This window comes from Vanrija pseudolonga, chromosome 2, assembly GCF_020906515.1.
Source record: "Vanrija pseudolonga chromosome 2, complete sequence".
In the NCBI taxonomy this organism is placed as follows: Eukaryota; Fungi; Basidiomycota; class Tremellomycetes; order Trichosporonales; family Trichosporonaceae; genus Vanrija; species Vanrija pseudolonga.
In genome coordinates this window covers 3,019,407-3,038,341 of record NC_085850.1, presented here as the reverse complement: position 1 = coordinate 3,038,341, position 18,935 = coordinate 3,019,407, and the positions used below count along the sequence as shown (strand labels likewise).

Here is an 18,935-nt window from a genome sequence, read left to right as displayed (position 1 = left end):
CAGTCACCGCCGCGCGTCACGCCAAACCCACACCGCAGCAGCAGCAGCACCAGCCCCAGCACCAGCCAGGCCGACCCACCTTCCCTCGACGCAGAACAAAGACCAGATCGCATCACATTGCATCTCACACTCCTTTTGCCTTCTCTCTCACTCTCTATCCACCTCATCCCCCCATCACATTCAGCATGAGCATGCCTCTTGCTCGCTCGCTCGCCGAGCTCCCTCCCATCCCAGAGGACGTGCGCAAGTGGCGCATCCTCCTCCTCGTCTCGGCCGCCAACTCGCTCACCCAGCGCGTCATGACCTACCTCAGCGACCTGGGTTGTGAGAAGGTGTCCACCGAGCTCGCTCTGTCCGACGAGAGCATGATCAGTGCCGTGCTCGCCCACTCTCCACACGTAGTTCTCTGCCCCTTCCTCACCAAGAAGGTCCCCGACGTGATTTGGGAAAACGTAAGTGAAACCCTGCCTAGCGGCCATCGCGGGCTCGTCAAACCAGGGACGGCCAGATCGTGGCGCACTCCCATTATACCAGTCTCCGACCGAACAAGGGCATTAGAGCTGAGCTGACGTTCGACAGGTGCTCACCCTTATCGTCCACCCTGGGCCTCCCGGTGATGCTGGACCAGCTGCAATCGACTGGGCCATTATGGGCGACCGCGGTTTCGACGCCGACGCCGCGACGGCGCTGCCTGCACTGCAGGCTCCCACCGACCGCTCCAAGCCCATCAGCGAGCGCCAGCGCACACACTGGGGCATCACCGTCCTCCAGGCCGACCACACCATGGACGGCGGCCCCGTCTGGGCTTGGGACCAGTTTCCGCTCAACGACGTGTCGCGCACCACCAAGTCGTCACTGTATCAGGGTCCGGTGACAAATGCGACCCTCCGTACGGTGACTGTCGCTCTTTCCCGCATCCAGCAATCGTACGCTAAGCTCAATGACCCCACACACCGCGGCGCACGCGTCGGTGTCAAGGTCGACCCCACCTGGGCGCAGCAATGCGTGTCATACAGCCAGCCCTTCATGGGCGGACCGCTCAACGAGCGTCCCCAGATCAAGCCCGGCCAGCGCCGCCCCGACCTCGCTCTCCACACTGCTGCCGATGTCGCCCGCATCATCAACTGCGGTGACTCACAGCCTGGCGGCACGATCAAGACGACCAAGTCTTTCATGTTCGCGTACGACGCCCACATTCACCTCAGGGCCGCCGACATTCCGTCTCAGCTGATCCAGGCGGCCGGTCACACCGACTTTGACGCGATCCCCGCTGGACGGGCGATCGCCACTCGCTCCGGTGCCGTCTTGTTCAAGACTGCCGACTGTGGCCACGGCAAGGGTTGCTCGTATGGCTGCGGCATCGCAGTCTGGTTCACGCACGGACGTATCCCCAAGGCGGTGGCGGCGGCGGCGCTCAGTGCAAAGGTCCCCATGGCAGAGGCACTGGTTGCCGCCGGCGAAGGTTCGCGCTTGGATGGTGTCCCCGAGTGGCCTGTCCACGACTTCCAGGAGGTGCCTGGCACCTGGCAGGAGGTGTTTGTACGCACCATCCCCGGTGGTGATGGTCTGGTTCAGCTCGTATACTGGGACTTCTAGTGAGTTGGGCCTTGTGCGATCGGGGAATCCGACGCGAAACCTGCCCCATACCGCAGCCCGTGTACCCCGATCGCACTTTCGCGTGACCTAATTACGGCAGACACTAATACACTATTAGCAACGGAGCCTTCTCCACAACTGGCTGCGAGCATCTCGTTGCCGCACTCCAGTGGGCCACCGACCCCGCACGCGGAGATGTCAAGGTGCTTGCCCTCATGGGTGGCCAGTACTTCTCGAACGGTGTTGCGCTCAACATCATCGAGAGCGCCGAGCACCCCGGTCGCGAGACTTGGGCCAACATCAATGCGATTGACGATGTCGTCGAGTTCCTTGCGGGCGACCTTTCGGGTCAGCCGCGCTCCGAGTTCCTCGCCGGTATCCCCTCGCTCACTGAGCGCGGCATCACGACTGTCGCATGCCTCCGCGGCAACGCCGCTGCCGGTGGTGTTGCCCTCGCCGCCGCTTGTGATGTTGTTGTCTCGGCCGGCACCGTCGTCCTGAACCCCGCCTACCGCGCCATGGGCCTCCACGGCTCCGAGTTCCACCTCTACTCGTACGTCGAGCGCTGTGGCCGCTCGGTTGCGACCCACCTCGTCAAGGACATGCTCCCCCTGTCGGCTGTCCGCGCCCGCGAGCTCGGCCTCGTCGACGTCGTCATTGGCGGCCGCGACATTCCCTCCCAGCAGGCCGAGGTCCTCATTGTCGACTTTGTCCGCAACCTCGCCGCTGCTCCTGCCACCGCCTTCGGCACGTCGCAGTTCGCTTCGGCCCCATGGACCCTCCCTGTCACTGGCTGGACCGGTGCCCCGTCCCACACCCAGTCGCTTGTTGCCCGTCTCTGTGACAACAAGCGCCGTCGCTACGCCCTCGAGACGCACATCCCCCTCGTGCACTACCGTCACGAGGAGCTCTCGCAGATGCTGCTGGACTCGTTCCACCCCATCCGTTCGCAGCGTTACCACACCCGCCGTATCAAGTTTGTCCGCAAGGTCAAGGCGGAGGGCACCCCCACACGGTATGTTCACCACCGTATGATCGTCAACCCCGACGAGGAGGAGAGCCCGCGCTTCGACGACGCCCCTGCTTGGGTTCGTGGCGAGGAGTGGTCGTGGGTCGGCCTCCAGACACCCGCCAGCATGGCCACTTCGCAGAGCCTTCTCATCGACTTTGCCGCGCCTGTTGCGCCTCTGGTCTTGGTGAGCCAGCAGGACAACGCCTCTTCCGGCTCGGAGCCTTCAAACGACATCCGCACCGACGCGGGCTCGCAGGCAGCGTCTCCCGCCCTGGTTGATGGCGCCGAGCCCCGCTTCAACCCCCCTCCCAGCCCTTCGCCGATCACCAAGAAGGCGGTTCAGAAGCAGACCTCGGGCGGCCTTCGCGAGCTCGCTGAGCCAGTGCCCGTGCCCGCTAAGTCGTCCTTTGCTGCGGGCCTCGAGCACAAGCCTATCGTTGCCGACTTCCCCAAGGGGTCTTCTCGTCCTCTCACGGTCTACCCCTCTGGCGGCATTACCCACGGCTCAAGCCTCAATGTCTCGCCCAAGCGCCAGCGTGGCTCCTTTCTTCTCAAGATTTCGAATGCGTTTCGCTCGAAGTCGCGCAACGACCTGAGGACCGACGCCCAGACGCAGGCCAACACCCGTGCCAACGCCGCGCCACCCAGCACGGCCACTCTCGTCTCTTCGGCTGCGGCCTCGTCCGAGGACATGGGCACCCGATCCAGTCGCCGCACGCTGCAGGGCCAGCCCAAGTACAACCGCCCCATGATCCCCAACGAGGGTGACACTGAGAGCCCGTGCCTCTTCAACGTCACTGCCGATTTCCCCCAGGTGCCCGAGCGCCCTGCTGGTCAGCGCCCTCAGGTGGTCGCCGCTTAGTGTAATTTCTCTCCTCTTTTACTTGTCATCATTGCCATAAAAATCTTGTATTACTGTGCTTCACTAGAGTGTCCCTTGCTTGGAATGCATCGCCTTCCGCCTCTGAGAGTTCGAGTGGGCAGAAGACAATAGGAGTGTGGGCAGTGGGGGAATCAAGCCTTCGTGGCAGCAACCTGACACGGACCCCGATGCCACAATGCGGCTGTTGTCAAGGTGGTACCCTCCCAACATCCGCCGCAGCGGATTCTCGTCATGCAACGACTTGGCGAGCAGCACGTCCGCCCAGTGGGCTGGGAAACAAAACCCACTCGCCATCAAGCTTCAAGCATAGAGGTCCGAGAAGGACTCGAAGAACCGGGAACACGAGCAGGCTTTTGGGTTGTCCGAGAGGTACTGGGTGAGGTGCCACATGTCGCCCGACTGATGTGACCAACCTTGTTTGTGCCAACAGTGTCGGCGGTCCCAGGCTCACTCACCCCCACTCCGTCTAGTTTGCCTGCGTCTGTCGTCCCAGTCCTAGCATCGAGTGAGCGGCGTACTACGTCTGTCTCCATGCCACATCCCGAACCCCGTTTCCGCACAGGGAGATGCCTCTCCGCAGGCCACAAGACCGCTCCGCCCCAACAACGCAAGCAAGCCCCCTGCCCAATTTTTTTTTTCTTACAATCCGCCCACCGCGCTTGTCCCCCTCACGGCGACGCCTTTGTCAGTCGGATACGATGCGAGCATGTGCGTCCCCTGTGCCTGCCTACCTTCCTTACAGCCGGTGTGCCTTCGGTGTACCTTATCACCAACTCCGCCTCGTCTCGCCTAGCTGACTGCTCGCCTCGCGTGCGCCTCGGAAAACCGAAACAGAGGGCAGCTTACATAAACCCGAGTATGCAGCAAGGTTCGCCTTGCGCTGCCGAGAGGTTACGAATCAGGCGAGAGAAGGTGCGAACCTGGCAAGGGGGGCATGCTGTCACAGGGCAGACTATTCGCCGCATGCAGACGACCAAACAACGCAACCTCCAACTCTGTTGTCCTGTGGAGCGGTGCAGATCTGGGAGGGAACAACAGCAGAGGGGAGAGGGGCTCGCCTCGTCCCTATGCCGTACTGTTCGTCGGATTGTGGGCTGGCGCGCCCTGTTCCTGGTGCGTGCTGACGCATCTTCGTTCCTTTTTTCAATTGCGACGACTACTCGAGGCTCGACGACGATGGTCGTCGGACGCGGCGACCTCGGACGCGGCGTGTCGGACGGAAGACAATGAGCAGCATGTGGGCCACAATTAGCTGTTGTCAAGCCAAACTGGTGCTTGTTCGGTGGTGGAGCAGAGTGCCTGGACTTGCCTGGCCGACCCGGCATGACCGGCATATAGACTAGCGGCCTGCGGGGTTGTCACCTGCCCTCGCTTCGATGTCGCGGCGCTTTTCGGCGGGGCGGGCTCGGCGTCGAGCGAGTGCGCGAGCGTGCGCATACACTCACCGCACCAACCAAGCTGCTGCGCGCCGTGCCTCCCGCTCCACCTTCGGGCTTCGGACGAGGTTAGTGGCAGCGGACTTGGCGACAGATGAAAGCTTGTTTTGTATTTGTGGCTCGCTCGCTCGTGGCTGGTGTTGTTGCGACCAGGCCCGTATTGACGCTTACAATGCCTCGAGAACTAGGCCCCGCGCTGGCATGTGGATGCATCTTAGCATCGGCTGAACCTCGTCGCCGGGTCGCCGTGAGGAGAGCAGAGAGAGTGGTATCGCTGCTCACACGCAGGTCTCACTACCTTGGCACAAATTCCTCGCAAAGCCAGCGAGTACGACTTGGCGTCGGTGCAGACGCGTACTTCTTGGGGCTAGCCGGACGCGCTTCGGGAGGGCGAGGCGTTTCGCGCGTCGGCAAAAACTGGGGGACTTGATAGCGGAATGGTGGACGGCGGCTTAGGCCTCCTCTACACGCACCTCTCATTCCCAGAACTGCTGCTGCCTGATGCGCTGTCTGTTAAGCGGCGAGTGACCGCGCCGCAGATGCGCAGATTCGCGGGTGTGCGTGTGGCGTGCAGACTACACCACTGGGAACAGACGGAAGTGCCGTAACGGCGCGCGCGGGGCACACTCAGAGGATCTGACAGCAGATGGCATGGCTGCAGAAGTCTACGCGTCGACGCGCTCGGCGATGCACTAGCCCGCCTTGGCACGCAGCTCACACAGCTAGCGCAAGCAATAAAACCCCCGTCTCAGTCTCACCGTCGCACCATGGCATTACCGAGGCATATTGAGCAGGTGAAACTACCACCTCGGTGTGCACGTCACACAGTGCAGTCTGAGTCTGCGGACATGGGCAAATTGGAACAACATTGGAACCCGCGCGCTCCCGGGGGTGGGAGGGTGCAAGCAGCCGCGCGCACCGGGCCAAGTGGCGTCAATCAGTGGCGCTTCGTCCGCGCACTAGCTCGGCGCCGCGCGGGTGCCCACCAGGGCCCGACCCCGGGCCCCGCAATGGCCGACGCGTGTGTTCACTGGGTGCCGCGGCTCAGAGAGACTTTTAAGCATGCGTCAAGGTCGGCGCGTCGGCGTATATACCGGTGCGTGACGCCGGAGAGGTGCATTTGCCTCGGCTGATCGTTGCAGAGGCGCAGAGGAACAGGAACGGCGTGGTTTCCACATGGCCATTTGCGCCACGAGGGAATCACGCGGGCAGCACGCTTTAGTACGTCATGACATCCACGAGTGACGTCCAGTCCCGTCAACCGCAGTAGTTGACGGTGGATGTGGTCTGGGAGAAGGATGTGTTGCATGCAGTTGGATACAGCGTCGGGCTGGTCGCCCGTGGTGATGGTCTGGGCTGAGTAGAGGAGGGGCACTGGGTGTAGTGGTGCCATAGCCTGTCGAAGGATCGGCACAGCTGCCTTGGGAGGCTGTGGACCGTGACGGTCGCCGCAGCGAGATGGGGACTAGATGCTCAGGTCGTCGATCTACGGCGCCTTCGCCTTGGCCTTCGATGCAGCCTTGGGCTTTGGCGCCGTCTTGGTCTTCGCAGTCGCAGCAGCCTTGGGGGCCGGCTTGTCCTTCGAGGCTGCCTTTGCCTTGGTGGATGTCGAGGCTGTGCTCTTGGCTGCCGGTCAGCACTTCACTACGACAAGGCTCTCACCATCCGCCTTCGCCGCCTTCTTGGGCGCCTTGTCCTCGCCATCCGCTGGCGCAGAGCACTTCTTGCCGTTCTTCTTGTCCTCGATAGCAGCCGTAGTAGCAGCCAAGGTGTCCAGCCCGCCCACGGGGTTCGCCGGCAAGGCCTTGAACACGAACCTCGCCTCGTCCACCTTCTCGCCCTTCTTCTCCACCTCGACGAGCCAGTCGTACGACACGATCTTCACCTTGTCGTTTCCCAGCGCCGGGCGCACCTTGGCCCCATTTGCATCGTAGTAGTACTTGGAGCTGATGACGTGCGTGACGGCCTTGGTGACGGTCGGGTGCGTGTCGCCGCCCAGCGCCTTGACTCGCTCGGTGAGCGTTGCGAGCGTATTCGGCCTCTCAAAGGTGCCGCAGATCACTATTGTCGTGCCTTGTAGCGGCTTGGCGGGCGCTGTTTTGGTCTTTCTTGGTGGCATAATGTGTTGTGTTGTCGTTGATGGATGGATGGACAATGGAGAGATAGCGATATGGGATCCGCGTGGTGACATCCGTTAGCTTGTTTGTGTAGCGAGTGTGGCTACCCATCCATCCACGCGCCAGATCCTCGACCCCGCACAATACATGTATCGGACCATGCATACGTCCTTTCACTATAGATGCAATTGATAATCATTGTCCTTTGCTGCTGTTATCGTATCGTACACCGCCTGCGCCTGCGCTTGCTCGCTTAAGGGCTGCCGCGGGTGAGCTTGTACGAGATGGCGTTGACGCCGTAGAAGCCGCCCTTGCCCTGCGACGCGCAGTTGTCCACGATCCAGTGGTACGCGGTGGCGCAGTACTCGTCGGGTCCGCCGCCCTGCTCGTCGCGGTACGTGAGCTTGAAGCCGTCGTCGACGTCCTTGGAGCCGCGGACGTCCCAGGCGCGGACAGTGCCGCAGAACTGGTCGACGGTGGTCGAGAGCGCACCGGCGTTGAAGTTGCCGCGCGACTTGGTGCAGTACGAGAGGAAGGCCTGGCCGTCACGGGCATCGAGCGAGCGGTCCTCGATCTCGACGGGCGAGGCGATGGCCGACGAGGCCACGAGGGCAATGAGGGCAAGGGGGGCGAACGACTTGAACATGTTCTACGAGGGTCAGACGGTGCGTCATACGAGCCGGCGCTGGCTACTCACGAGAGTGAAAGTGGGTCGTTTAGGTCTAAGAGATGTCTTTGCGTTGGTGAGATGAGATGGGAACTTGATGAGGATGGCACCTCCCCAACCCCATCTTATATACCTTGTCCTCGGGATCCCCTCGACCCCACGATCCCTGCTCGTCGCCAAGAGGACAACCTCGTCGCGTCCCGGTCTCTCGGGGAAGCGTCGACGTGTTTGAGGGGGCTCGCAGGCTTGCAAGGCGCAAGGCTGGGGAGGGGGGCGAGAGACCCAGGTGTATGGGTCGGGCGGCCTGAGTACCCGGCGACATGACACGGCGACGGCGAGGGGACGGCGAGCGACTGCGACAAGCAGCGACGACGACGCGCGCCCGTGGGTGCGTGGTACCGGGCCTGACCCGAGAGTGGCTGGGACTGGTACGCACGCATCGCGATCTCGCACGGCGCAGATAGCCGTGCACAAGAGCACCCACGATATCGGCACGGGAAGCAATGCATCGCCATCGTTGCACGACCCTGCATCTGCCATGTTGGACATTGCGCCGAACCTTGTCTCAAACGCGGGTGTGCCTTGTCGACAAGGCGACGGCGACGACGTGGTGGATTGGCCACATCCACTGATCGTGAGCCATTTAGCGAGGGGACACCAGCCTCCCGCTGCGTGTCGTCGTCTCCATGCGCTGGAGCATGACTCCTGTACTTGTAATGTCGCTGACGGGCAGGCCGGGAAAGCTACGCCGAGTGCCAAACCTTGTTATCGTCTCCATATCGACAGATTACTGCGCGGCGACATGCCACCGCCGGGCCGAGTGGTGGTCGTAGCCGTCGCCTTCACCCATGTCGTCATGGGATCCTAGTGTGCGTGAAACAGTCCTCCCCGCCGTTGTCATTACCATCGCTACGACCTCCGACTTCCGATGTCCCCATCTGCATGGGCACTCTGATACAACTTCTCCCCACTCGGGACTACGGCCATGGCTTGAGGGGTCGTTCTCCGAACGACGACGATGCCGGCGGCGAGCCGTTGTCGAGCGCCGACCCTCAGCAACGACTTGCCATTTCACGCCGAGCAACGTGTCTTCAACCTCGCCATGCACCTCCACGTCTGACAGCATCGAATCGCTAGTACGTGTAGCGGAAGTGCGGGTTCATGCTGCGTGTCAGCGGCACCGAGCGTCCCAAAACACCCACCGGTCCGTCAAGTCGTCCTCGGGGTTGAACTGGCGTGGGCCGGCCGCCGACTCGATGCGGTCCCGCTTGGCATTCTCCACCCGGTACACGACGTAGATGGCGACCATGGTGACGATGGACAGCCCGACGCTGAGGATGCAGGTGAGGTACAGCGGCATGAAACGCGGGGCATCGCGCTGTTGGTAAGCCTGCGGGCCGACGAGGTTACCGATGCAGTCTGGCGTCAGCTGAGTCGGTTGTCCAACAGTTACTCACACGAAATGAAGAACAGCGCATTCACCGTCGTCTTCTTCGTCTTACCAGCCACGTTGGACGTGATGAGCGAGAGCGCAATGGGGACGGTCACGAACCACGGCACGCAGCTGGGTAGCGTAAGCGGCGCCTGACTCGCACCCCACTCACATGTAGTAACCCGCAAGGCGGACCATGCGCTTGTGCTCTGGCGTGGCGTACATGATTGCGAAGCCGATGATGGAGACACAGCACGGCGGCATGGCGGACAGGCAGCGGTTCCCGACCCGGTCGCCGAACCACAGCCAGAAGCAATAGTTGACAACCACCCACGAGCCGACCATGCCGAGCAGCAGCGTCTGGAGCGAGTCGAACCCAAAGTCCTGGAGTGGGAGTCAGCACACCGTGAGGTCGCTCGACCAACCTTGATGATGATGGTGAAGAAGTTGGTCGTGATGCCGTTGGGGATCGAGCAAAGCAGGCACACGATGCAGTACAGCCATGTCTGCCGTCAGCGCGGCCTCTCAAGTACCACGCACGAGCGGGTCCGCCATCGCCTCGCGGAACTGGGGCCACGACCACTTGGTGCTCGTGGGCTGCTGGTTCTCCCTTGTGCGTCGCTTGGCGAGCTCCCGATCCGCGGGGGTGAGGAACCACGCCGTGTCGATGGTGTCCGGGATCAAGAACCACATGAGGATGCCGACAACGCTGGTTGCCAGCCCGAACATGACATACACGACCTTCCAGCCGGGGATGGAGAGATCGCCGCGCAGGTTGGCCTTGGCGAGCCCGTAGCTGCTGGCCCCGCCGAGGATGTAGCCGAACCCGAGCATCGAGTACCACAGCCCTGTGCGCGTGCCCTGCTCGCGGAGGCGGTACCACTGGCCCGTGAACAGGGCGAGGCCGGGCGTGATGGCGCTCTCGAAGAACCCCAGCAGGCTGGAGCAAGTCAGCAGGCAAGGCCACTCGGCTGAACTCGACTCACAACCGCACGACCATCAGGCCGTGGAAGCCCGGCACCGCGGCCATGAGGCACAGCACGCCGCCCCAGAGCACAATGTTGACCGCTGAGAGCTTGGACAGCGGGAGCTTCTGCATCAACAGGCACATGGGGTACTCGCCCACGACGTAGCCGATGTCTGCGGTCGATCAGCAGGGCCCAACAGTGGAGCAAGCTTACAGAAGATGCTCCCGAGCCACGAGTACTGCGCCAGCGAGAGATGGTTGGCCTCACGGAAGCCCATGATGGCAGCGTACGACATGGCGACCTTGTCCACGTACTGCAGACAGTAGATGACGCAGAAGAGGGGCAGGAGGTGCCAGTCGATCCGGCGGCGCAGGCGCGCGTCGTCCTCGGGCGAGATGTCCTCAGGCACGGGGATGGTGGTCACGTCTGCCAGGCTGCTCTTCTCGGCATCGTACGTCTCCGGCGCGGTGGTGGTGGGCTTGGTGTCGTGCAGGGTGCTCATGTTGGCGTGGCGTGAGGTCGTTGGGTGCTGCTCCAGCTTATGTAGGATACTGACTGACCTTGGCAGGCAGTCCTCTCCACACCTCTTAGCTAGCCAACCCCACACAATGCCCCACACTTCTATCACGTCCTCGGGTATCATTGAACAAGCAATGTGACGTGTTGGCCGGTGGTGCCGAGCTCCGGCCCGCCACATCCTCCGGGGATGTGGGGTCGCCGATCGCCACCCTCGCATCATGGTCAGCTGAGTGCTCACTGACACAGGTCCGATGCAGTTCCGTGGGTGCTTATCAGTCGGTGCGGACGACTTCCACGCAGGCGTGTTGCGGAAGACTTGCAGCCGTGGCGGCTTCTCCTCCTCCTCCTCCGCCACCTCCTCCGCCGCAACACTCCTCCGCTCGGCGGATCTTTCCACTCCCCGGCCCGCCCACTATCGCGATCATCTGACCTTCTGATATCTGGCGGTCATCTGACTGCTTGATTGGTCCTTGTTAATCAGCGCATGTCGGTTCTCGGGTGTTGGCTTCGCTGTCCAGCCAGGACAGCAGGGAGACCTGATATCGCCCACTCATCAATACGGCCGAGAGGCGGATGCCGGCCGCCCGTGGAGTACCCACGACGCCGATCATGTGTCCCGTGTCGCCCTCGGCACTCGTCCGCCTGCGAGATACCGGCCTCCACTCTACCGGTGCGCTGGGAGAGTGGACAAAAGTGGGCGAGGTGCCCGACACTAGCCGACGGCAGTGCCACAGACGGACTTGTCCGATTGAGGTTGCCGACAAGTTGCCGAGTGGCACTCACACCTCCGGGGCGCGAATGGCGCGAACAGTGGAGCATAAAGCAGCTGGGCATGCTCGTATGGCCAGCAGCGACGCACGACGAACACCGCCATGACCATCACCGAGAGCACTGCACGCACGATCCCGCCGTTCCCCTTCCCGACGGCGCACACCCCGACCCTGTCGTACTGGCAGGCATCGGTACGTTCCCCCGCGGCGCCGCTAACCAACGCCAGAACCGCGGCCCCTCCTCGCTCTGGAACCACGGGCGCGGCGACCCACTCCCCAGTAGCGCCGACTTCGTGATCGTGGGTGCAGGCGTGGCCGGCGCATCGCTCGCCTACTTCCTCACGCGAGAAGGCGGCGCAGGCGCAGGCAAGAGCGTCGTGGTCCTCGACGCTGCTGACGTCGGCTCGGGCGCGAGCGGGCGCAACGGCGGCCATGTGGCGCCGTACTCGTGGCGCGGGCTCGACTACCTCACCCGCTCGTTTGCGGACAGCGGGGCGGGGTTGAGCGAGGCCGACGCGCTCGAAGTCATCTTCAGCGAGTATGACAACCTGCAGCTCGTCAAGGAGATCGTCAAGACTGAGGGGCTGGACGTGCACCTCAAAGAGGTTACGCGGGTGGAAGGTGAGCACTAGGGCGGTCGGCGGCCGCGCTCACGATAGTCGTACGGACCGAGGAGGGAGCGGCGCGGAACAAGGACCTCAAAGAACAGTTTGACGCCGCGCACGCTCGCAGCCGGCACGCGGGGCGCGAGGTCGCCTGGGATCTCGTAGACGACGCCGAGGCAGCGCGCAAGCTATCACGCGTGCGTGACGCGCTCGCTGCGAACAAGATCCCCGCGGCCTCGAACCACCCTCACAGACTCACGACTGCACTCCTGCGTCTCGCGCTCGAGTCGAGCCACTCGTCTGCGGCGTTCTTCTCCTGGACGCCGGTGCTCTCCCTCTCCCAGGAGGCAGGGCAGTGGACGCTCGACTGTGGCGCGCGCGGGCGCATCTCCGCCCCAAACGTCATCCTCTGCACGAACGGGTACACGCGGCATCTGTTCCCCGACGACTTGGCCCAGGGGAAGGGCATCGCCAAGTTGTGAGTCCGAGTCTCTGACTTCCAGCTGACCTGGCCGCAGCGTTACGCCGTATCGGGGCAATGCGGCCCTCATCACCCCGCCCGCGGCGTACAGCGGCGCCGGTGCGCTAGGTAACACGCTCGGGCTCGAGCGGGGCGCGTACATCTGCCCCACGGACAGCGGGCTCGTGATCGGCGCGCACAACTCGGCGTTGACGTGGGACAAGCCCGCTAACTGGGCGGACATCTACGGCGTCGAGAACGACGGCGTCGTGCCGGACAAGTTCCGCGCCTGTGGGTTGGCGTAGTGGTCACACTGGCTGACGGGAGCAGGGCTGGCGAATCACTGCCGCGATGTGTTTACTGGCTGGGACGAGGGGCCGCGCGAGGGCCTCGCGCAGGTGTGGACAGGTAGGATGGCAGCTAGGCTGGGCGATGAGTAAGGGCTGACCCCGACGACAGGCATCATGGGCGCGTCGGCCGACATGCTGCCCCTCATCGGCCCGGTGCCCGACAAGCCTGGACTGTGGACCGCAGTCGGGTTCCACGGTGAGTATGTACCTCTGGCACCGCTGACGCCAGGCCACGGCATGAGTCGCATCCTGCTGTGCTCCCGCGCACTGGAGCGCCAGCTCCGCACGGGCGAGTGGGACGAGCGCCTCCCGCGCGTGTTTGAGACGACAGCGGCCAGGTTGGAGAAGGTTCGGCACGCGGCCGACGACCGACCGTGGTTGGGTTAGTAGGTGAGAGGGGTCAGGTCCTCGGGCCGTAAGAAGGTAGGTTAGGAATGCAAATGTGAAGTGTACAGTCTACTTGTCCTCGACCTCGCCGACAACATCTTTGCCGTCAGCCCACACGACGTAGTGCTTGCCCTTGGTCACGTGGACAGCCTTGAGCCAGTACTCCTTCTTGACGATGCCGTCGGCGTCTCCGGGGGTGAGGACAACGCCGTTGGCAGCTGTGAAGACGGGGATCGGGGGGTTGGCGGCGAGCATGGCGGGGAGGTTGAGGTAGATGAGGAGGGTGGAGCCATTCCGTGGCACTGCGTGGGTTAATGGAGGCTCGACAAGATTAAACCCACAGATACGGTGGTCCTTGAGCGCGGGGGCGAGGTGGACATGCTGCCTGTTCATCTTGGACAAGCCTTGCTGCTCTGATCGGGTCAGTTCCTGCAACACTAGCGGCGACCCACTCAATGTCTCGTACAGCTCCCACCGTGTGCCGTGCACCATGAGCCCAACGCGCTCGCGGGTGGCCGCGTCGTCAACCACCACAGGCTCGAGGTGTCCTGTTCCCTCGAGCGCGATAGAGTGGCCCTGGGTGGCGCGGATCCACCACTCGCCGCGGGGCTCGGACGGCTCGCCCTCCCCAGGCGCGGGGAGCGATACGAACGGGAGCTCGGTCCACTCTGGTTCTGGCGCAGGCTCAGAGACAGCGGCCTTGGCGAGCTGCTCGGCGACGGCGTCCACCGGGGCGCCGGGCACAACCTTCTTCTTCTTGGGCACGGGCTTCTTCTTGGGCTTGGGCGGTGACGGGTCGTATCCGAACGAGAGCTCGAAGCGCTTCTTGGCGTTCTCCTCGACGAGGCGGAACACGGTCGCCTGGCCAATCTCCTTCATCCGAGGCCGGGCGAGCTGGGCGTCAGCGGGGAAAGTGCGGCGCCACTTACGACCGCCTTGAGCTTGACCAGGCCGTCTGAGCGAATGTACAGGCCCTCCTTCTCGGCGCCGTGGCGCAGGATGTAAGAGAGCGCCTTGGAGGCCTTGACATCTGGGCTGTCTGTTGGGCGGGGTGCCATTGTGTGAGCGAGTGAACGAGTATGGGTGATGCAGATATGTTGTTGACTGGTCGTCGGACTCGATATTTGGACTCTGCATGCACTGGTCGTGACTTTTGGATCTCCAAGCCGGATCCGCGAGTTGCCACGTGCGCCACGCGGTTACCACGCGAAAACTTATCCCGCCAACCCCTTACCCTCCGCTTTCACTGTTCCAACAATGAACAAGTGGAAACGACCACCACTTGCCCATCTTGCAACTCACTCTCGACCCCTTTCCATCCCTCACAGCTCACGCAGCAAGCGATGCACATGGACGACGACGACGCCTTCCTCTACGGTGACCAGTCGCCCCCCGCCAAGCCGGCTGCCGAGCGTGCGTGGATGGTGGAGAGTGAAGCTGACCTTGCAGTGCCCAAGGCCGCCGCCGCGAACGGCATCAGCGACTCCATGGCTGCGTGAGTCGCCACCATAGGCCGACAAGCTGACGGGGACAGATCATTAGCTGCGTATGGCATCGACCCCTCTGTTGCCGTTGCCGAGGAGAAGGTCGTTGACGAGGTGCCCGAAGATGGCGGCGTCGAGGAGGAGGGCGACGACGACGATGATGACGACGAGAGCGACTCGGACGACGACGACATCAAGCTCGTTTTCACGTCTGGCCCTCAGCGCACGCTTGATCTGAGGTCAGTTGGAGCGCAGTGTTCTCTGTGCAGCCAGCTGACGATCCACAGGAAGCCTCAGCAGCCCCAATCCAACGTCATTGGTATCGGCAAGTGGGCGCACACCTCGACTGGTGCTGCTCCCGCTGCCGTCTCGCCCATCAAGCCGGCGCCTGCAAGGTGTAAGATGTCCCTTCTCGACGAAACACAGCTGACATTCTTAGCTGCCGCTGCTGCCGCCACCGCTGCGGCCCCGGACGCGCTCACCGACTACACCCCGGCTGCTCGCCCGGGACAAGCCGCGAGCGCTGCCGCCCCCGCGGGATCCTACGACGCGACCCCATCCCAGGCCATTGTCGCTGGTAACGGACCACCTCCCACCACCCAGCTCCCCCACTCGACGCTCGCTGTGCAGACCGTTCCGTCGTCGACTGCGCCAATCGACCCAACCAACCCCACCGGCATCATTCCTTCCACTGGCACATCAGTCTACGATGTCGACACCGCACAGTTCGAAGGCTCTGGTCAGATGTGGCGCCGCCCAGGCAGCGACATCTCCGACTGGTTCAACTACGGCTTTGACGAGGTGACATACCCCAAGTTCTTGAAGTTCAGGCAGGAGATGGAGCAGGGCGCGCGCGCTTTGGTGGGTAGCAACCACGGGGGTTGAGCTTCGCTGACACCGCAGGCATCACTTGGCCCCATGGGCCAGATCACGCCCGACATGGCCCAGATGTTGCACGTGCAGATGGCACCCAACCCCCAGCAGCTGCAGCAAATGCAGCAGATGCAGATGATGGCCATGCAGGGCATGGACCCCGCGGCCATGTTTGCCATGCAGAACGCCCAGAACATGCAGGGCGGCGGCATGGGCATGGGCATGATGGGCAACGCCATGCAGCAGCAGCAACAGCAGCAGCAGATGCAGCAGGGCCTGCAGAGGCAGGGTGAGTGTGGATGAAAGTGAGGGTCGAGTTAGGCTGACGCCGGTACAGGACAGCAGGCGCCAGTTCCTCAGATCAAACAGGAGGAGGGAGGAGCGGATGGTGCTGGCGAGGTGAGCTATCTCGAGCCTGAGGTGTTTGGCAGCAGCTCACACCTCGCAGTCCCAAGGAGAAATTCAGCAGCAGGCGCAAGTGCCTCCTGTCATGGCCGGACGTGGAGGACACATCGCTGCCCGCGGTCGCGGTGGGGCGGCATTGCGCGGTCGTGGAGGAGGTGAGCTGCCTTACAGACGTCTTCCAGCTCACACCTCAGTTCCTGTTGGCCCCCGAGCTGCTGTCCTCGCTGGCAACATTCCCAAGGGCCCCAAGGCTGGCCGCTTCAAGGACAAGGACCGTGTCGCCGAGTCAGCCGCGGCTGGCACATCTCTGGATTACGGCGACGACCCATATGGTGGTGGCTCTGGGCCTGGATCGCACCACGAGCGCAGCAGGTCGGCTTCGCCAGCGCGCAGCGACTACCGTGAGCGCGACAGGCGGGATCGTTACGAGGAGCGCGAGCACCGTGACGACCGACACGAGGAGCGTGACCGATACGGAGAGCGCGACCGCGACCGTAGCGAACGGAGCTCGTCACGGCGCGACTACGACGACCGGCATGAGGAGGGTAGCGAGGGCGAGTATGACGAGCGTGGTGGCGGCGACCGGCACGGCGACCGCGAGCGCGATCGTGAGCGTGACGACCGGTATGGCAGCGAACGCGATGATCGCTATGGCGAGCGCGACGACCGGTATGGTGAGCGCGACGACCGGTACGGCGAGCGCGATGACCGGTATGGCGCGAGCTCGGACCGTCGCTCGTCTCGGCGTGACAAGCGCAAGCGCGACGACGAGGGCACTAGCACACCGGCGAGCAGCAGCGGGAAGGCTGGGCTCGGGCCTGACGGTTGGGAGTCGGGTGAGGAAGAGGAGCAGCAGCAGCAGCGCCGGTCCACGCGGCGGCGGAGGTAGGCGGGGTCGGGGGCGCCGCCAGTGATGTAGTGAGAATGCAGCATGTTTCCAGCACCGTAGCCAAGGGGTTCCATTCACAACTAATTCATAATTTTGACAGTATTCTGACCGCTGACAGATCAACTACGTCCTAACAAGCCTACAACCTAGCCTTGGCGGCCTTCTTGGAGAGGTAGCCCACTGCCAGGCCCTTTGCCTCCTCCGCAATGCCCAAGCTGGCCTGGTATCCAGCCGGGCCGATACCGTAACAGTGGAGCACGGCGACCTTGCGCGGGGCGCTGGCCCTGCCGTTCTCGGGCACGAGGCTCTGCTTGGCCGGCACGATCTCGCGCTCCTCGATCTCGAGTCTCAGCCCGCCCTCGCGCGCGGGCCGGAGGCCGACGTTGTGGCTGACAATCTCGATGTCCTCCCAGGACTTGCCGTGGGGCCCGGCGAGCTCGGGGCAGATAGCGTACGCCTTCTGGAGGATACGTTTGGCCGTCTCGCGCTCGGGCAGCAGGCTGTAGTTGTTGGGCAGGAACGTGCCGCCCACAATGACGCACCCGTCCGACCCGGGCCGGGGGATGATGTACGTCGACTCGCCTTCGGGCAGGTCGCGGTCGCGTACCCCGAAGCAAGTGTTCACGCCGGGCGCGCGCACGAGCACCGTCTGCCCGCGGATCGGGAAGACCTTCGGGTCCTCGACGCCGAGGAGCGTGCGTGCGCCGAGGCCCGTCGCGTTCACGACAAAGTCGACGGGTCCGACGGCGGCGAACGCCTCGTCCAGCGACCCGAGCCGCGCGCGGATGAACGGCACGCCCCGCGCCTTGAGCCGCGCGACGAGGTGCGCGTTCAGCCGGGCCGGGTTCAGGCAGAACGACGTGAAGGTCACGCCTTGGGTGTAGGGGCTGGGGACGGCGGCGGGGTCGAGCGGGCCAAACTAAGGACGAGCACGAGCGTCAGCGAGTGCGGGGGGGAGGGGCAGGTGGGTTGCAGAGCCACACGACACCGAGATAGAGCTCGTCACTCGTCACACGCCACGCTCGGCGCTCGGCGCTGCGCGCCTCGCGCCTCGCGGGGCAACTCACATTCTCAACCACATCCTTGTACCACGGGTTGCCGTACCCGACGTCCGTGTTCCAGATGTACTTGAACGGGTAGCGGCGCACGATCTCGGGGTGCGCGGTGGTGAGGTCGGAGAAGCGGGAGAAGGTGAATGCGTCGCGGGCTTGTTCGGCCGGGTTGGAGGCGAAGGATGACCAGTTTGCGCCCTGTGGTCGAGCCGAGGCGAAGGCGAGGCGAGGCGGCGGGTGGACGAGATGAGACGATGAGACGGGGTGGGCGTGGCAAGGTGAGGTGGGGTGGGGAGGCGCCGATGTCAGTGGGGAAGGGGTGGGGTGAGGCGGGTCAGCGACAGGAGGTGAGAGGAAGCCGAATGGGGTGAGAGGACAAGCCGAGTGAGGTGGGGCACGCAGAGAGAAGCCGGTGAGGTGGGGCGAGGTGGGGCCACGGGCAAGTCAAGACGCGGCAACGCGGGTCGAGCGGCACGTCGATGGGTATGCGGTAGCAGCCACACCAACGAGGTGGGGGACAGGTGGGTGGACGGGGTCGAGAATGCCGAGTAGTAAGAGTGCGGAATGCGGATAGTGTATGTCGGCATGGACGAACCGGCGGCATCAGCAACGCGTTACTCTCTGTCAAAGCCGAAGCCGCTCGCCACGCAGCGTGGCTCTGCTCGCACTCACAGCCCAAGGACTGGCAAACTGCGCCGAGTGCGCGTCCTCTGGCAAGTCGCGCGCGACGATGGCCACCCGCAGGCCGGCGGTGGTGAGCGCGTCGGCCGTCGCCACGCCGAGAACTGGGGATCAGCCGTGCCACTTGCGCTTGGGCGACTGGCGACGCGACTCACTGCCCGCGCCGAGGACGACGACGTCAAAGGGCGACTTTGTTTGCTGCTGCTGCGACGACATTGTTTGCTGCGAGATGCGATGGGGGGGAAGCGACCGTCTTCTCGCGGGATAAGTACTTGCCGCCCACGGCACACGACGGACCACCCGACCCACTCTTGGCTCGAGTGGGCCACGGCGAGATCCGACATCCCTC

The 18,935-nt window shown here is 63.6% G+C and overlaps 8 protein-coding genes across 9 annotated transcripts; 3 read left to right on the top strand and 5 right to left on the bottom strand.

The window, feature by feature from the left end:
* Positions 1–185: 185 nt before the first annotated feature.
* hoxX (Hydrogenase maturation factor HoxX) lies at positions 186–3,470 on the top strand (the record flags this gene model as incomplete). The annotated part of the gene is made up of 3 exons (XM_062769453.1): positions 186–452; positions 580–1,595; positions 1,715–3,470. The coding sequence occupies 3 exons, from the start codon at positions 186–188 to the stop codon at positions 3,468–3,470; spliced, it is 3,039 nt and encodes a 1,012-aa protein (XP_062625437.1).
* A 2,743-nt stretch (positions 3,471–6,213) lies between these two features.
* LOC62_02G002926 (uncharacterized protein) lies at positions 6,214–7,201 on the bottom strand. Its single transcript, XM_062769452.1, has 2 exons — positions 6,590–7,201; positions 6,214–6,553 (listed from the first exon to the last, which is right to left on the bottom strand). The coding sequence occupies exons 1-2, from the start codon at positions 7,116–7,118 to the stop codon at positions 6,414–6,416; spliced, it is 669 nt and encodes a 222-aa protein (XP_062625436.1). The 5' UTR covers positions 7,119–7,201; the 3' UTR covers positions 6,214–6,413.
* Positions 7,202–7,297: 96 nt separating this feature from the next.
* LOC62_02G002925 (uncharacterized protein) lies at positions 7,298–7,690 on the bottom strand (the record flags this gene model as incomplete). The annotated part of the gene is made up of 1 exon (XM_062769451.1): positions 7,298–7,690. One exon carries the CDS (start codon positions 7,688–7,690, stop codon positions 7,298–7,300), a length of 393 nt encoding a protein of 130 aa, XP_062625435.1.
* Positions 7,691–8,641: 951 nt separating this feature from the next.
* On the bottom strand, positions 8,642–10,613 carry SPCC417.10_3 (putative transporter; the record flags this gene model as incomplete). Its single annotated transcript, XM_062769450.1, has 8 exons — positions 8,642–8,875; positions 8,914–9,130; positions 9,169–9,275; positions 9,316–9,527; positions 9,569–9,649; positions 9,684–10,083; positions 10,130–10,283; positions 10,325–10,613. The coding sequence occupies 8 exons, from the start codon at positions 10,611–10,613 to the stop codon at positions 8,845–8,847; spliced, it is 1,491 nt and encodes a 496-aa protein (XP_062625434.1). The 3' UTR covers positions 8,642–8,844.
* An 889-nt stretch (positions 10,614–11,502) lies between these two features.
* Positions 11,503–13,202, top strand: ordL_0 (putative oxidoreductase OrdL; the record flags this gene model as incomplete). Its single annotated transcript, XM_062769449.1, has 7 exons — positions 11,503–11,592; positions 11,628–12,021; positions 12,060–12,483; positions 12,524–12,756; positions 12,796–12,873; positions 12,925–13,011; positions 13,045–13,202. The coding sequence occupies 7 exons, from the start codon at positions 11,503–11,505 to the stop codon at positions 13,200–13,202; spliced, it is 1,464 nt and encodes a 487-aa protein (XP_062625433.1).
* A 36-nt stretch (positions 13,203–13,238) lies between these two features.
* Positions 13,239–14,302, bottom strand: trpt1 (tRNA 2'-phosphotransferase 1). Its single transcript, XM_062769448.1, has 4 exons — positions 14,132–14,302; positions 13,655–14,096; positions 13,544–13,615; positions 13,239–13,504 (listed from the first exon to the last, which is right to left on the bottom strand). The coding sequence occupies exons 1-4, from the start codon at positions 14,258–14,260 to the stop codon at positions 13,272–13,274; spliced, it is 876 nt and encodes a 291-aa protein (XP_062625432.1). The 5' UTR covers positions 14,261–14,302; the 3' UTR covers positions 13,239–13,271.
* A 199-nt stretch (positions 14,303–14,501) lies between these two features.
* fip1 (Pre-mRNA polyadenylation factor fip1) lies at positions 14,502–16,853 on the top strand (the record flags this gene model as incomplete). Of its 2 annotated transcripts, XM_062769446.1 has the most annotated exons (9): positions 14,502–14,615; positions 14,652–14,697; positions 14,737–14,925; positions 14,974–15,083; positions 15,126–15,547; positions 15,590–15,848; positions 15,994–16,119; positions 16,159–16,633; positions 16,745–16,853. In XM_062769446.1, exons 1-9 carry the CDS (start codon positions 14,546–14,548, stop codon positions 16,851–16,853), a joined length of 1,806 nt encoding a protein of 601 aa, XP_062625430.1. In that variant the 5' UTR covers positions 14,502–14,545. The 2 variants fall into 2 exon arrangements, with proteins under 2 accessions (XP_062625430.1, XP_062625431.1); XM_062769447.1 differs by having other exon boundaries at positions 14,974–15,547.
* Positions 16,854–16,920: 67 nt separating this feature from the next.
* On the bottom strand, positions 16,921–18,808 carry DAO1_0 (D-amino-acid oxidase). Its single transcript, XM_062769445.1, has 4 exons — positions 18,742–18,808; positions 18,578–18,690; positions 17,921–18,103; positions 16,921–17,772 (listed from the first exon to the last, which is right to left on the bottom strand). Exons 1-4 carry the CDS (start codon positions 18,800–18,802, stop codon positions 16,993–16,995), a joined length of 1,137 nt encoding a protein of 378 aa, XP_062625429.1. The 5' UTR covers positions 18,803–18,808; the 3' UTR covers positions 16,921–16,992.
* Between the last annotated feature and the right edge of the window lie 127 nt (positions 18,809–18,935).